Source organism: Camelus ferus, chromosome 5, assembly GCF_009834535.1.
Source record: "Camelus ferus isolate YT-003-E chromosome 5, BCGSAC_Cfer_1.0, whole genome shotgun sequence".
Lineage (NCBI taxonomy): Eukaryota > Metazoa > Chordata > Mammalia > Artiodactyla > Camelidae > Camelus > Camelus ferus.
This window is the reverse complement of record NC_045700.1, coordinates 71,220,755-71,238,714: the sequence shown is the minus strand read 5'-3', so window position 1 is coordinate 71,238,714 and position 17,960 is coordinate 71,220,755. Positions and strand designations below refer to the sequence as shown.

Genomic DNA, 17,960 nt, shown 5'->3' with positions numbered 1-17,960 from the left:
ATGCAGAACCACACACAGACCACCAGAGTGGTCAGCAGAGTGGCCCCACACGCAGGCCAGATGTCATCCTGGTGACATTTTAAATATTGCCTTTTTCTGGGATACGAACTTAAGAAGGCCTCCCAAAGAAGATATTGCCAGTGGAGCTGTTGCATTTCAGAACAAGTCAAGCAGTCTGTCCTGTATTTCCATTTTGCTGCTCCTTGAGTGCCCAAATACTATCAAATTCTTGGAGCACGGAGCCTTGGAACTACTTTAGTTTGAGTCCAGATAAGATCGTTTTTCTTTACTTTTGCAGACTTATCACATAGCAGGATTCTTTGCTCGTTGGTTGTTTTTCCCCCCAAACCCCCCAAACTTTCAGCTGCTCTTTGTCATACCTGGCTTTCCATACAACGCTGAAAGCCTTGTTTTTCTGTGCTCTATGCGTTTTTTTATTTGTTCTCTTTGTGAGTCACTTAACATTGACTGAAAGATGATGTCTGTAAATTAATATTTACTTTCCTCTATACCAAAGTATATGTGCGTGCACTCTAATTACAAACTCTCAGAGTTTTGTGGCCAGCCTTTGCCTCAGTCCCACCCCCAGAGATGCTGATTTCACTGGGCGGAAGTGAACCTAGGAATAGGGTTTTTTTGTTTTTAAAGAACCTCAGGTGATCCTTTTGTGCATCTGTGGTTGAAAACCACTGAGTGAGAGTCCTGCACAGGGAGTGATACGTCTGGGGCTAGAGTGGTGTTCCCAACCAAATGAATCTGCCCCCCGGGTGATAGTTGGCATGTCTGGAAATTTGGGGGGCACTCATAGCTGCGGAGAGGGAGTGCTCCTGGCAGCTAGTTGGCAGAGGCCAGGGATGCCCTGCAGATCCTAGAATGCGTCCCCCACCTACTCCCACCCACAACAAAGAATGATGTGGCCCAAGATATCAGTAATGCTGATAAAAGCTGGACAAGAGGGAAGGGAGAGGAAGAGTACACCAGTCCTTCCACACGTCCTGCTGTAGCTCCTTGAGGGAAGGATGGCGGTTCCTCCCTTTGCAACACCCCTGGGTGGCTACCTTCACCTCCCCCAGCTGCTCTCCCAACTCACTCCTGCACACGCAAGAGGGGAGATTTTGTTTACACACCCAAATCATTTACATACCCCCAAAACGAAGCCATATTGTCTACTCCTTTCACATCATTGCAGTGGGAAAATGTTTTTCCCGTGCTTCCTGTAACACAAACCTTCTAGCTAACACATTTGAAAGGTCAAATTGCATTTTTGTTTCCTTAAGACCAGACAAAACAATTACATTGGAGTGTAGAAAATTAAGGGCTTTGCTTTTTGGTCTATTTTTCATTATGGAATTCAAGTCAGTCCTTAGAAGAAAACAGAAAAATTAAGAACTAAAGGTTATAGCTGGTGATAAGCTGTCACTTTCATTCGCCATTGTGTCTCTACCTGAGTCTTTTTTCTCATTTTGCAATAAAACCAAATATTGCAATGGGGACCAGGCTTAGGATGAAGATCTGAGGCATGTGAAGACAAATGCAATGGGGAGTTGTTCCATTAAGTGTCTGTTTGGGGGATTATTAGTTTTCCTTTGGTTTTAGCCAGGCAGCAAGATTACTTGGTGTACCTGGCCATACATGGTATATATCCAGCTCCTCTGAGGCTGGTGACATCCTCAAGTGTGCCAGCACTTGTGCTATTTAAACTGAATGACAACAGAAGGTCTTTTTGCAATCTTATGGTGCAGTCTTATTGGGCAAATACTTGGTGACCATTGAATTCCCCTCTCTTAATTAGGAGAGTATTGAAATTATGGCACTGTATGTACTTTGATAGCTAAATACAGGGGGAAAATGTATTAGGTGAAACAGGTCCTAGAATCAGATCTGTGTCACAGACCAGATGCTGTGACAACAAGCCAGCTTGGTGTTGGAGTTCAGCCACATGGAGAATGTTGATGTAAGCAAAGGTAACGAGTTGAGACTCCATTGTAAACCATGTGACCATGTGGTGGAAATAGTATAAGCATCCCCGGTGCAGCCACGAGCATCGGCGTGTCTGGAGCAGTGTGTCGTCCAGTGACACAGCGATGCTTTTCTCTGTGCCATTCCACAAGGGGTGTTCATCAGGGGGTTACCGGTAGGAGAGCTGATATTAGCAACCTTTGCAGCCACTTCGTGTTGTCATGTAATAACTTGACCGAACCTTCAGTTCCCTATTAAAGTATCAGCAGTGTGTTCAATGATTGATAGATTTTGCCAGCTCCTTAGACTAAACATGTGATGCAGACAAAATCAAGAGTTTGGTTGTATTTTTTTGTGGTTTTTAAAAGAAATTTAATACGAGGCCTCTACATCCTTCTGCTGTGGAAATGAATACAGTATTACCATTGATCAAAACCTGTTACAAACAAAACTTTCTGATGAATCCCTTTCCTTCTCGTTGGATGGTTTTTCTGAGTGCCCACCCGCTTGTGACTTGTGCTGTACAGCGGAAATTAAACCAGCCTGTTCCTTCTCCTAACACCCAACAGTCGAGATTATGCCAGCACCTTAGAAGAACGCACATTATGGAGATGAACATACACCTGCCAAGGATATCAACGGACAGTCATAGAAGAGGCTAATAAATACATTTATGCCTCAAAAGAGCCCTATGTATGTCCTAGCTGACAAATTGCCCAAAATGACTCCTTCTCCTTACTCTGCACTGGTCCAGTAAACAGAAATAAGCTCCAGGATCCATCCTGAAATCGTGAAAAGGATGAATACCTTATACCATGGAGGAACTCAAGGTTCCTGTGACTTTGTGACTATGGCAAGTCCCTGTGGTCCAGTGCATTTCAAGCCACACCTCATCTATGAATATATGTCATTCTAAATAGGTGTAGCTCGCTCTTCGGAGGTGAAATCTTCTCTTTTCCTATTTTCTTTCCTCCCTGAGGTTTTACTCCACGTTAGATGTATCCCCAGGGCCTCTGCAAGGACCAAGTGAATCACTTGACATGAAGGCAGAGCAGGCTGATAAATACAAAAAGTACAGAACTGGCCTTTTCAGTTTTGGTATAGTCCCCAGGAAAGCCGCATAAATAGCGCCTTGAATTAATAGCCTTCCTGAGCCACATGTGTGATTACCTCCATACGTCATGTCAGTTGCATGCTTTAGCATCAGGAGTCACCTTTCCTTCATTGCAGCCCTCTTGCTGAATAATAAACTCACAATAAGAGCTGGAGGACAAGAAGTTGGTTCTGCTGTCAGCTGGAAACCTGAAAAGGTTTCTGAATTTTTTCAGCAAATGAAGGCTACCAATCAAACGAGCTTCGTAACATGCTCCTGAATAGCAATTGTTAAGTTTTCATCATAGAACAGAAATATCAAAAGGAATTGAGCAAATTGTTCCAACTATTCAGTCCCAGAAGGAGAGTATCATTTGTGTATGTGTGTGTGTTTATTTACAACATAATCCATTTTCACTGGGAAAATAAGACAAATTTGTTCTTATATATAAGTATAAATATAAAATACATCATAGTCTCAAAAGTAGGATATCCTAGATCATAATTTCAGAATGGATCTTGGAGCCTAATTCTGTTTATTAAACTAGTACAGAGTGAGAGTGTAGTCTCTTAGAGTGAGACCAAGGAGTCGTTTTGGACAATTTGTCAGCTAGGACAGCAACAACTCATATAAAAAGCTGTAACTGAAGTCAATATAATAGATTTTCTTGTATGTATGTTCCATTGTTCTTCCAGTGACTGAACCTTTGGTTTTTAGTAGGCCATATTCGAACAAAAGTCACATTTTCCAAGGTTTATTAACCACTTAATTAGGGGGCACAGGGTGCAGAGTTAGACAGAATAGGGTTTAAATCTCATCTCTGCATATTCTAGCTCTGAAAATGGTTGAGTTTCTTAATTTCTACTCAACTACAAAGCAGGGGTACAGCTGTCACTTTCTACAAAGGTTTTACAAAGGTTCATGTAAAAGATATGTATTTCTCAGAGTGTTCTAGAAAATCTCTTGCCTGGCCCAGGATAGAAGTTCAGTGGAGGCTGGTTCTGTTCCCTTCCAGATAAGCATTTAGTGAATGTCTCTCCCTCTCCGCCAAGACCCTGGGAGGAAGTTCACTCATCCCCCCTTTCTGTTTAGTGGGCAGGGGATCCCAGCTGCAAGATGTGGGTATTTCATCACAGCTTTGTACTGTTTACAGCTTGATGAAGAGAGAAGTAAGGCAAAGGGACCCCTGATTCTGAGTGGCCACAGTGGTCACCAGATCAGCCTCCTTCGCCTTTCCCATCTTCCATGCCTTCTCTCTGTCTTCTCTCCCCTCTCTTCATTCATCCACCCAACAGAGCCCAAGGCCTAGTGGGTGAAGACAGAAACAAGCTGTGGAATGCATGATGGCAAATACCGCAGTGAGCTTGGGGAGGGGGGACCAACACTGGCTGGCCGGTTAGGAAAGGTGACTTCTGAGATGATTTTTGAAAGAAGGCTAGGGATTTGCCAGCCTGAGAAGGGAGAAAGGATTCCGTGCAGAAGAATCAACACACGGAACAGAAGTGAGAGAGACCACAGCACTCTGTAGGAGGAGTGTCTTCTCTGGTCTCACTCCGCCAATCAATGGATTTTGAGCACATCCCTCTCAAACCAGAAAATTTATCTAGAAGTTATATTTGTGCTACTATTAATCTGTATCTTGAAGATTAGGAAAGTCTACTTTTTAGAATAAAAAGTAAGTACATAGAATTTACTCTTTTCTTTGTGCTCCCCACTTGGGAAGCCACTGGCTAAGGCAGATCCTGAAGAGGAGGGTCAGCAGGTGAGCCTGGAGATGCTGGGTGGTGAGAGCCTTTGGAGCCAAACCAAGGAGGCACGTTCTCTCCCGTCTCATTTCCACGTGAGGGCCAAGGAACTCAGGAGCCCCTGGGAGGCCAAAGCAGCAGAGGCCAGGCCTGGCTGCGTTGAGTTAGAAGTGGGCCGGCATTTCTGTGACTTGTGGTGCCACATCAGTCTCTTCCAGTTTCTGTTTCTAAGTTACTCAGGTCCGGCCACCATGATGGCTTCTGCATAGACACCTCCACCCACAAAAAATTGGAGAGAAATGTAACAGTGTTCAGAGTGGTTGGCTCCATTTGGGGTATGAGACAATGAAAGATTTTGCCTTGTTTTGTTTCATTTTGAAATTTGTTTTATTTTATCCTACTTTCTATATTCCCCAGGGTTTTTTTTTTAATGAGTAAAATGAAGTAAAAATGTGGAGAAGACTGTTACTTCCTTAAATGGTACCCTTGTGCTATAAGAGATTTAACATCCATAGATAGAAGTTTGCTTTCTTTTCTACAGATGTAGTTTTGTTGGTTTTTTTTTTTAAGGAGATGGCGATAAATCATATCATTTTTATAGCTGTAGGAACTGAAATACTGTTAACTTACTTTTTCTGAAGAGTGATCTCCATGGAAAGAAACAAAACTAAGAAGTAATCTGCAAAGATATAAAGTTATATTATTAAGCAAAATCATATGTAAAATTTATACAAGGAATATAGATTTTTCAGTTGAATAGGTGGTGTTGTGAGACTTATAGAATTTGAGGGATTTTGCAACTCTGATACCATTTTTTAAATCCCAAGAAGAAAAAGGAACCCGGGTGTTTGTTTTTTCAATTAACTGTGTCCTTTTTAAGGAACTGCAGGATTTTATGTGTGTTGGGAGTTAGTCTTTATGCTGCATCTGCATGTGTCCCCTTCCAGAAATGCACCGCACACAGCGTGATGAAATATGCATCAACTGTGATTTAAATCATCGTCGAAGTCCAATCTAAAATATGCAGACCAAGAGATATCAACCTTAACAGGTTATATTACCTCTGATAAAAGTAACAGAAATAAAACGGGCCCAGCCTGATTGGTAAATTGAGTGCGGTTGTCACGGCCCAAGGGATGGAACTTTGCTGTGTATGTTAACTGTGATTCCTGCTTAGAGAAACTCTTCTTTATTTCCCCGACGGTCACCATTACTAGGCAGCTGTACAGAGTTGTGTCCCAACCCCAGCTGACAGGCTGTAGACATGCATGTTGGGTTTTGTTTACCGAGTAACACAGTGGAATTCAAGACATCTTTTTTGATCAATTCGTTAATCACTGCTGCATTCAATAAAAGAATTCCAATTGTAAAGAGAATGCAGGTTGTTGTGAAACCTAAGTGTAATAATGTACAGAGTAGAAGGTGATAGGCCCAGGAATCCCAACAAAAAAAAACTAAGTAAATAAGCACAGCCAATTGCGTGATAATGAGCCTGAGTCAAGTTGGCAAGTGGAGCTGGGCAGGAGAGACATTTCTGGGGTGGGTTTGATCACGTGGGAAGTGAGGGAAAGGAGTCATGGAAACCCGGTGAGTGGTGACAACAGTAACCAGCAGACAGGGAGTAGGAGCAAGGACCCTTCTGAGCTCTTGTCTGAGACCCTGTAATAAAAGCCAGATCAATAAGAGAAAACAAACACGTTTATTAACATGTATACATGCACACACAGGAGATACCCAGGGTAAAATGAAGACCTGCCTGAGGTGGCCTAGAATTCAGGATTAAATACCATCTTAATAGGGAAAGGAGAGAAGGGATATAGGCCTCTCAGGGGAGAGTAAATGGCTTTTAGGAAAGATGAATGGGTCCTTAGAAGAACAGATGGAAGGTCTGACAGTTTGTGACAAAGTCTGTCTGAGTGTGGTGTCAACTTCTAGTCTCCCCTCCTGTGACGAGTCAGCAGTCTTCCCTGGTTGATGAAACTGCCGGGGAGGGTGGGGAATTTATGACAACAGAACTCCTTTTGGATGGTCTGTCTTTAGGCAGATAAGGAAAGTTCAGAAAGCCTCTCCCTGCATTTGCTGTTTTTCCAGTGCCCACAGCTCACAATAATCAACATCCTAAAGAAACATTTTGGAGGGTAGCATATTCTGCTAGTCTTCAGGGAACAGAACAGAGAAAGGAAGAATGGGGGAATTGGCAGCCCTGCCAGAGCACGAGCGCCATTTGTAGGCACCTGCCATGATAGGTGTCCTCCCGACCCTAGAGATAGAGAACCACCCACAGCCCTGCTGGATTTGTGCCTGTTGGGCTAGAGGCAGCTTTGTTGACAGCAGCAGTAGTTGAGAAATGGGGGAGCTGAAAACCCTGACTAGCTTTGCCCTGGGCCCAAGAATTCCTGGGAACACTTGGAGGATGGGACTAGAAATGGCACCCATGGTAACAGCACAGTACTTCCTAAGTGTAGAAAGGAAGTTTTTTGCTCTCCACCTGGTAGGCACAGTCCTCTCACCCAGGGGAAGGGACGTAGATGCCTGAACTCCTGGGCCGTACAGGTGGCCTCTTCCATCCACGCTCGCTCGCAGGTCAGGGCCCACATAGCGGCCACCAGGCTGCCATTCCCTCAGCTGCCATTCCTCCAGTGGTCACAGTTCTTAGTCCTGATGCAGTCGTAAGGAGCAGAGGCCGCAGTGGGGGAAATTGTCTGTACTTTCCTCTTCGCTTTAGCGAGAGAAATAGAAATTATACAGGAGGTCTGGCTTTACGGCTTATCACTAATTCACATGCTTTAAGTATTTGGTACAGGCCAGGAGGACTGAAACATGTCCTTAGCATCATTAGGATGCTTTCTCGCCAGCAGTCTCCACGTCCTCTCTCTCTAAGAGGCAGAGGGAACCTGAGGCTCTGCCGTGCACTCATCCCCCGGGCTGTGCAGGCTCTGTCTGCTTGCGGAGGCTCTCCGCCAACTTTGTTCTGCTTGGCAGCCGAGGAGTTAAGGAAGCTCCACACTGAAGCGCTTCACCCACCATGAGGTCCTGAAGCAAAATCTGATCTGTCTGGGATCAGAAGGCTGCAGGCCATTTCTCTTACCACAGCCTCCCTGAGGCCGGCTCCTGAAGAGGAAACACAGCCTAGTTTGAACTCTTCAACATCTGACTCTGGTTCTTTCAGCTCCCTTTGAAATTCTCCTTTCATTCCTCCGTGTCCACCAGCAGCTCCTGCTCTCCAGCGTCTGGACCACGGGCCATCGGGGTAGCTGCTCGCGTCACAGCATCTTTATTTATGAAGCACTGTAGACTCGGCCTGGCTCCTCCGAGCTTCCAAATGAAGTGGTTCTGCCCCTTGGTGTCTTCATCTCCACATCTAAAGAAGACTCTTTCACAGAGCAGAAATTGATAAATCTATCCCGGCTAAAGTGCCTTTCTGATTCTTTTTATTATTGTTATTATTAGTCCTCCATAGAAAGGAATCAAGGCAGCGGAAACATTTTTATAAAATGACACTTTATCTCCGTGATTAACTGTATAATAAACCATAAAGGCGCTGCCATGGTAATCTCCCTCTCCTTACACCTTATTGCTTTAATAATAAAAGCTTTTTTATGGCAACAGAATAAAATTTTACTATCCAGGCAGTTTAGATAAAATGAGAAGATGTGTTTTTGGAAGGATAAAGGGCACTTCTGAAACATGTGAGGTCAGCATGGGTTTTATGTGAGCTCAGACTATGTAGAACACATTTGACGTATCTTCAGTCTGGTGCCCTCCTGAGGACTTTATCAAGCTGTTTAGACAACTTTTAGTGGTGAGCAAAAAGCCAATGAAAGAGTTCTGTGTTTCTGTCCAGCACAGAGGATCACCGTCAAAAAGCAAAAATGCTCAAAGCCTAGAATTGCAGATGATTCGGGGGGAGAAAGCACATATTTCAATAATTAATTTCCATCCCATTTGCAAACAGAATCATTAACTACGTGTTTAGCTTCTGAGCCAAACCCTGTGTGGTTTAGTGAATATTGTTGCACTTTTATTCATAAGCTTATGTCTCAAATGATTAGATTCTGTCAGTGACAGAAGTTATATACATTTTTGCATAACCATGATTTATATATGCAAGCACTACAATATACCAATTAAGGAGTTTCATTATTGTTATGCCATAGAAAAATGAATATGCTGTCTTACCTTCTATTTATCACGATGAAGCAGTTTTTGTTGAGCAACCCACAGTAGTCTAAGATCGTACAGTTGAACAGAAGTTTTTTAAAGCTCCTTCAGAGCTTCCCTGAAGAAGTGATGATTAAGCGGAGACCTGAAGGAAGACTCAAAGTAAATGAGATGAAGAAAGGCAGGGTTGGGGACAAGAGCTGTCTTCCAGCAGCAAGAAGGGCATGTGCCAAGTCCCTGTGGTGAGGAGAGAGTAGAACTCATACCTCCTAGGGTGTTGGGAAGCTTAATCAAGATCATTGCAGTGAGACACTGGTGCTCAGCCTAATGTGCCTCGCACAGTAAGCTCCCAGGATGTGTTAGCTGAGATCAGCTCTCATTTTGAGGCTGATATCTGTCTACACAGGTATACCTCAAAAGCCAGCATGTGACCGTTCTGCTTCCCCAGTCAGAATGTGGTCTGTGACAGTCTGTGAGTTTCTGTGACTCATCAACTCTGCAATGCCCTTCCTCCCTCCTGCCCCCCAGATCTGGTGACCCCATCCCGGGGACTTGCCCAGCATGCTCCATCCTGATCCAGCCTGCAGAGTTGTTTCCCATCAAGCAGCACTTCAGTGTGGCTCTCCGCCCAGGTGTCTAAGAAGATTTAGTGGGATTTGTAAATGGCACTGATGAAGTTACTCACGAGGCTGGATGCGGCCCCCGGCACCGTGGGCACTTGGAAGGTGCTAGATGCAGCCTTTCCTCTCAGACCTTCCCTTGGTCTGGCTCTCGCTTGCTGCGATGCTAGCTCTTTGCTGTCTGACAGCCTGCCAGCGGACGGGCCGGCCTTCACTACCTCCTCTTCGTTCTCCACATCCACCTCCCTCAGTGTTCCCTTCCTTCCACAAGCCTGCTGCCTTGAAAGAAAAAAGCCAACGAAACCCTCAGGTGCACTTTACTGAGATTCTCGTGGGAGGTCCAGGGAGTGCTGCCTCAGGCCGGCACCTGATCTTGGTCTGCATTCCAGTTCCTGGATTCTGAGCAGGGTCCTGACTCAGCAGAGCTCCCTCAGCTCACCTTTATGCCTGAGTTTTGAAAGCAGTCATACTTAGCAGTGCTTGAATCACTAAGATGCTTGAGGACAATCTTTTGTTGAAATACCCAGAGGAATGGAAGCATGGTTTGATGCCAGCTTTGCAGGCTTTTCCACATCCTCCAGTGGTCAGGAAGCAGATTTAACAATTTATCATGTGGAGCCTTCGTCCTCGTGTTGCTAGCCCGGGAGGCCTGAACGAACCATTGCATGAATATCCAATTTTGTTTAATATGTGTTAGACCTGGGGATATGTATTATCCCCCAGATGTCCATCTGGTAAACTCTCTGGGCACATAATTATGTTAACAAGTATAAGCAACAAAAATGTACTGTGATCCTGTAGCAGGTAAAGAAATTAGCGAAGGCCCCTTCCTACACCACCCTCTCACCCAGCACACACAGGCTGCAGGATCTGTGACCTTATTTGGAGACTGAGGGCATGGGGGGCTGTGTGAGGCGGACCTGGCACTCTCACTGTGGTCTGCCCCTCTCCCGCCCCCGCAGAGTGGGAAGACACCCCAGCTCCTATCACGTGCACGTATTTCCCTTGGTCACGCACCTTGCCTGCTCTCAAAACCTGGAGGCTCTAATTAGCAGCCTTCTCGACGGAGGCTGGGGAATCCTAATTTCTTCTTGCCATCATCATTTCCTTCCCTCTCTGTCTGTTTTTCGCTATTTCCCCAGTAAGTTTGGCAGGTTCTCTCAGCTCCCCCCAAAGACTGTAGGGTTCACAAGGATGAAAGGAATCTCTTTTTAACCCGCAGCTGTATTCCCAGTGCCCCCCTTGCCTGGCATGTGGCAGGCACTCAGCAAATGCTTGTCCAGTGGACGAATGTTTTGTCAGTCTCCCCATTTCTAGTGCCCCTTGGGGCCTCTCCTGTGCAGCCATCTCACTCCTGTGCAACCCAGCTTCACTCCACTGGTGAAGAGAATGGAGCACCTATTACCTGCAAGTCTCACATGACCTGTAGCTCCTAAGTCAGCGGGAGCCCCAGCCCCTTCCATTCCAAAGAGGTTGTCCTGGACTCCTGTTCCATGTCTGCTGGAAGTCAGAAGCCCTTTTTCTAAGATGCGTGGGTTTCAGGGATGGGAGCGGAGCTTAACATTCTCATGCTCACTCTGCCTTCAGGCTTTTGCCTCTCCCCATCTCTTCAACCCCACACTGACCCAGGTGTGAAACCCAGCCTCACCCTCAGGGGCTGTGTGTGTGCGCGTACACGAATACGTGTGCCCACAGACACTCAGAGCATTCACACAAAGTGTGATGAAGATCTGGACATCCCCAGCAAGGCTCACATCACACTCCTCGCCATACACATCTCACAAGAGTATGTGCAGTCTGCCTGCCCTTGGAAGCTCATTTGCCCACCCCACTATGGGGATTTCTCCCAGCCTCCTCACCCCACACAGCCCCTAGCCTTCCGGCTGATTCTCTCTCTGTCTTCTCACCCCCTTTCTAGAGGGAATAAAAATTCAAAACATTTTCTCAGGTAGAGTAGCTTAACCCTGTTGTCACTGGGCTCCTGACTCCCCATCTCTGGGTTCTCACCTTGTGCCCCTCACAGTGGATCCTTGTTTTCCTCAACTAATGTAGCACTGCCCTCTCCAGCAGTGGTCTCTGTTGTAGCTACATTTGTGACCTTGACAGGGATGCTCTATATCCCTCATAATCACAGGAGCAGAAGCCCATTGACTTAACCCAACATTTCATACAAATGACAAACGTATGCTCGTTCGTGAGTAGATGATCTCTGGAAAGAAACACAAGATGCTGGTAGGAGTTGAAACCCCCAGGGAGGGGAACTGAGTAAATCAGGTCAGGAAAGAGATGGGATAAAGACTTTCTTCTTACCATACAACTTTCTGGATCATGTATTTCCTATGTTTAAAACACACTGACGTCACACATATTCATGTCAATAAAAAAGGTACAGGTCTCCCGATATGACAGTTCCACCAGAGCGGTCATAGCCAGTGACCTCAGGCGACATGCATCATGGGGAGAGCTGACATCTGCGCCTGATGGATAAGGCTTCATGCCCAGTTCTGTAGAATTTGCTCTGCACTGTACACATCAGCTCTTTGCATAAGGATTTCCTGGTTAGAAAGAGCCAAGCTCCTCAGCACATGGTCCTTACTCTCCAGGGTTTAGGTTGCATCATCTGGATGAGGAGCCCCAAAACGCCTATAGGTGAAGCCCAGGAACCACCTCTTACCTTGGCAAATATTCTAAAATATTTCCTCTTAAGAGGAAATAAACTTTCAACACTAAATTTTAAAAGTACATCTGATGGAGAATAAAAAGTGTATCTGATGGAACAATCTGAATAGTAAATAAAGTAACAAGGATGAAAACTGCAGTGTATTGAAGCACATTAAATATGAGTTCACAATTAAACTATACAAATGAGTCAAAAAATCTCATTGGTCGCTTTTAGAGGAACCAACTATCATTTTGAAAACTGATAAATAAAAAGAGAATCAAGCATTAATCCTGCTTTACCTCTACAAACTGTGCTTCATGATAACCAAAGAGTTGGTAAGGGAAAGTTTCTCTTTATGGAAGTTTTCCAGTAAATAAATGAAGGAGTGATAGAATCTGAAATACCATCATTTTTCAAACCCTATTGATCTAAGCAATGATCACCAATGGCTGCTAATACCATAAAAAATAGAAATGTTCTTTGTATTGCCTATGAATTTATTTCAAGATGTAGAAGTTTGAATACATTCAGGTAATATTTTTTCAGGAGGAATATTTATAAGTGTGTCCTGTCATTTGTCTGCTGATGGAAGTATATAACACAAAATAATTTCTCCTGAAATAAAAAACAAATCTGAATCTAATCAAATTTCTGTGTCTCATAACAAATTTATAGAAAATATAAAAGAATGGGTTAAATAATAGCACAGATGTGCAGCCAGCAAAACTGAGAACTTGGACAACTCTACAGGACGTACCACCTGGTTTGTTTAACAAATGAATTGCAAGGGAGAAAAAAAGAGACAGAGATGGGAGGGAATCTGTAGATTAAAACAGATTTAGGAGTCAGTCAGCCAGTTGTAATGAACAGGCCTTGTATAGATCCCGGTTCAAACAAACTGTTTAAAAAATGTATGGGGCATTTAGGGAATTTTGAATGCTGAGTAGGTATCTGATAACATTAAATTATCATGAATGTTTTTGAGTATTATAGTAATACTATCTTTTAGATATCTATAGTAAAATATTTATGGTTGAAATGAAAATTTTAAAAATCTGACATCTATGCTTATATATATAAAATAAAATCTGTGAAAGGGTATATAAGGGATTTTTGAAGATATGTTGCTTGCGGAAAGGGAGCTAGGAGTCAGGATGGGAGAGAAATGAACTTTCGGACAGATAACTATTTACTTTATGCAAGTAATACCTTTTCAAAGGACTGACTAAAAAATATATTAAATATAAGGGAAAAAAAGTTAAGTTAACCTTGACCTGCTTGGAGGAGCGAGATGGCATAGACTCGTATTACAGAGAATGGGTGGATTGACTCAGACCCATATTTCTCAAAGTAAGTCCTAGGACCATTTGGCTCAGAATTGGGCCCCCATGTCTCCCTCCTAGCCAGAATCTGGGAGATTGAAGCCCAGAGACATTGGAGAATTACAGGCCTTGATAACCTGAGTGCCAGCTTTTCAAGTACTTATTATACTGTTTTGGAACTTTCGAAATTCATAGGGCCAAAATGCTCTCAAATTGAAATTCAAAGCAGTACAATTCTGAAAATCTGAAAGGGCTTTTTTTTCCCTCCGATTTGCTGACAATGATTTAATCAGCAGATGTCACTATGTAGTGTGGGGAGCATCCCTTCCATGTTGCCTCATTTTTGGAAAGTGAGAGTCTGTTTCTGGCATCGTAGCATAGAAATATTTATGGTGATCTTGTATTTTGTTTAGTGAAAATATTTTTACTTTTACTTCCAGTGCTTATTTAAAGTTTATCTTTGATTAAGCATTCTTTTCTTTTGTTTTTGTTTTTTACCTCCAGCATCATTGACAAAGAAGTTTCATTAATGGCAGAAATGGATAAAGTTAAAGAAGAAGCCAGTAAGTAGACACATGGTTATTTGATCGGGAGCCTTGCAATCAGTAGGTCACACTGACAGTGATGTGGATTCTGAGTGGGGTCCTAAAATTCACGCTGAATCCAGGCTCATGAGCTCTGTAACCTTAGGCAAGTCACTTAGCCCCTGGAACCTCAGCAACCTCCAGTGCCCAAAGGATGAAGTAGTAGCACCCACTGAGCACAGGGCAGAACAGGCACTCAGCAAACAATGCGAGTCAGTGGAATTTATTTAATAAAGTCCAAGGGGACTTTTGTGCATATAAAGGCCTACTTATAGTTAATTGGGTTATAATGACATTGAATTTAGTATTAAATTTTAAAACACAAGACTTTTTTCCTTTTTAAAAATTTTTTATTGAAGTATAGTCAATTAACAATGTTGTGTTAATTTCTGGTGTGCAGCCTAGTGATTCATTTATACATATACATATATACTCCTTTTCATGTTCTTTTCCATTATAGGCTATTACAAGGTGTTGAATATAATTCCCCATGCTATACAGTAGGACCCTGTTGTTTATCTATTTTATATATAGTAGTTAGTATCTGCAAATCCCAAACTCCCAGTTAATCTCCCTATCCACCCGCCCTAGTAACCATAAGTTTGTTTTCTATGTCTGTGAGTCTATCTCTGTTTTGTAAAAAAGTTAAATTGTGTTTGTTTGTTTTTTTTTAGATTCCACATATTAGTGATATCATATGGTATTTTTTTTCTTTTTCTGGCTTACTTTACTTAGTATGATGATTTCTAGGTCCATTCATGTTGCTGCAAATGGCATTATTTATTCTTTTTTATGGCTGAATAGTATTCCATTGTGTGTATATACCACAACTTCTTTATTCAGTCATCTGTCAATCGACATTTAGGTTGCTTCCATGTCTTGGCTATTGTAAATAGTGCATATTCACAACTTACAAATCTTGCTATACACTTATACAATCCTTTTCACTTGGTTTCTTAAGTTCAACTAACTCAAGTTTACCAAATTAAATTCCTCTAAAAAATTAGTCCCATTTGGAATTTACTTCAATTCCCCTTAATGTTTTGAATTACATTTATAAATTTAGTATGTCTGATTTTTTTCAAGCACTTCAGATGCCTGACAAGGCAAACTTACAAGCTTAATGGGCAAAGTATTCTGAGCTCTTGAGCAACTCTTATAAGATTAATAATTCAAACTTAGAGATGTACTAAATGAAGTTCTCTTAAAACACTCCAAGTCTGTTTACAGACTTAGTCAAATTCACTGACACCTGCCAACTTAACACCTCAAAAGAAAATCAATTACACATTTTAAATTGAAAACACAAGTGAGATTGCTTAATGTACCACATACTCTATATTTTAATAATGAGCACATATAGATAATATTGATCATTGCAAATTTTTTTCTAAATTTAACACAAAATATGATTACTCTAGGTTTGATTTACCTAACTATTTTTGTACCTATTTCTAAACCTTTCCACTGTTGTAAAGTTACCCAACAGCCAGGAGGGCAGATTTGCCATCTCAGATAGGCTGAGGTTCATGGGTTGGAGATTTCTACTGAAACAAGTTTGCTCAGTCAGATTCAACACAAGTAGACATGCTGAGCCCTCTCTCATTATTAAATTCAGTCTGTTCTGCTAATGGGAACCCTAAAACTGTATTTTTCAGCTAGGATTAAGTTTCACAATCCTTATCTCCTAGGCTTTTCATCTTTACCCAAATTTTATCTCATAAATTGGATAAATGGCAGTCTGCAACCCCAACCAGGTTTTATTAGCTAAATTTCTTTACTTTTGACTGGAGTGCCTTTCTTTTTATCAGAATGAAGGATCAGACCAGATTCTTCATTCTTTTAACATTTTTCTTGCCTGGCCCTTGGCCATAATTCAAGTCATTTTATGGAAAACAGTTACATCACCATTTTTGTTAGATAATTTTTCCAAGTAATTTTAAACAACTTTTAGAGTCTAAAATACAGCAAATTTTATTAAATAAAACTAAACGTGCTCCAGGGTTAAGCTGTGGAATATTTAGCTACTTACACAATCCCTTTGATTGTGCGATTATTTTATTCTTATGAAATTTGTTGATTTCTCCAATAAAAGTAGATTACCCCATGACTTGGAATTTTCCCTCTTTCTCTTTTTCAGTTTCATATCCTAATGATTTTTAAATGCTAACAGGCAACACAGACAGAAATGTTTCCCTGGCACCAAAATAGAAAGTTCCCAACACATCACTTTCTCAGAGGCTAACAAAAGACCTCAGATTTCAAGCGCTGCTTCTTGGGACAATAGTACTTGGTCTCAAAACCCGTGGAATTTGGAGCATCTCTGGAGAGCATACTCATTTTTAAAACTCATTCAATCAGTAAACATTTCTTGTGTTCTTCCTATGGTCTCAGCACCGGTAGAGAGAGTGGGACAAACAACAGATAAATCTGGGACCTACACTCCTGGAGTTTTCAGGCTAGCTTGAAATTTATTAAACAAATTACTGTACTTAATTCATTATCTATACACTGTGGGATCCCATATTAGTATACATGATTGTAATTGCAACAAGAAAGAAGTATATTCTAGATGACTATATCTCACTTTATTAACAGTATTTGTAGTTAGCATTTTTGAGTTTACTCTTCTAAACAGTCCACATAGGTTATTTCATTTAGTTCCATAATCACCCTGTGTGGGATTTATGATTATTACATTTCACAGATGAAGAAACTAAGGCTGTAGTGCTATGATCTCATACCCTGCAAACCCAGGGAACAAGAGACCTAGACAGGCATGTTCTTGGAGTGTCAGATTTACTAGAGACTAGCAGGGAGGTATAGCTCAAGTGGTAGAGTGCATGCCTAGGATGCACAAGGTCCTGGGTTAAATCCCCAGTACCTCCATTAAAAAAGAAACCAATAAACAAAGACAAATTCATTAGAGATGGGAAGAAAACTTTTATCTTAACAGGAATTTAGATCTATTATGAAGTAAAATGCAAAATTCACAAGAATTTTCAAGGAATCAAAAGATTTCAAGGAATCTTTGTGCTTGAAGAGCTACTTCTGCTCCAGCTCCCCTACCCCAAAAGTTTGAGTACACCCTCTGCTAAGGAGTGTAATTCTGCTAAGCCCTAAAATTTTCTACGATTCAGGTAATGTGAGCAAGCTTCCGAAGGGTTTCAGAAACTTGAAGGAATTTATAAATCCTAGTGAGCAAATGGATTTTGGCACACCAGATACTGTTTATAAAACTATGTAAATAATATTAATTGAGTCTTGAATGCAGTGAAAATCTAAAGCTGTAGGGAACTGTGTCCCTGTACGGATCTCCCAAAGGATGGTGCTTTCAAAATGTACTTATTATTCTATTTTAAATTATAGGATCAGTGAATCTTAGGAACTGATCTGTTTTACTTTTGCTTTTGGTTTCTGTGATTGATGTTTTTGAGGTGAAAATGTTGGCTCCCCCCAAAGAATATTGGCTTTAGATCTCAAGTTTAGGGCTTTTTCATAATGAAAGTCTTTGAAATGTTAATGAGACTATATGTAAAACTCATCCCAACACTTGCTGATGCAAAGTATTCATTCCCATGCACATTTGCATGAGTGTAAACTCAGAATTTGTTGGTGATCTTGCACCTGCATTCCTATTTTAGGGCCCATTTACATCTATTTCTACAAAATCTTTTATTTGATATGAATGCCCAAGTTCTACTTAATCAAAAAGAACAATTGTCCCTAATTGTCACCAGTCCCACAAATGATCCATTAAGAAAAGTCAGATCTGTTTAACTGTGTAGTCACTCAGGGTCTGCTGACCCGTTTA

The 17,960-nt window shown here is 41.9% G+C and overlaps 1 protein-coding gene across 9 annotated transcripts in view; it reads left to right on the top strand.

The window, feature by feature from the left end:
* Positions 1–17,960, top strand: part of SPATS2L (spermatogenesis associated serine rich 2 like) — a 157,173-nt gene that overhangs the window by 127,552 nt on the left and 11,661 nt on the right. For all 9 annotated transcript variants that reach the window (XM_032480099.1, XM_032480098.1, XM_032480103.1 and 6 more), the window contains one exon: positions 14,067–14,125. In XM_032480099.1, coding sequence (XP_032335990.1) covers positions 14,067–14,125 — 59 coding nt within the window. The remainder of the gene's footprint in view (positions 1–14,066; positions 14,126–17,960) is intronic.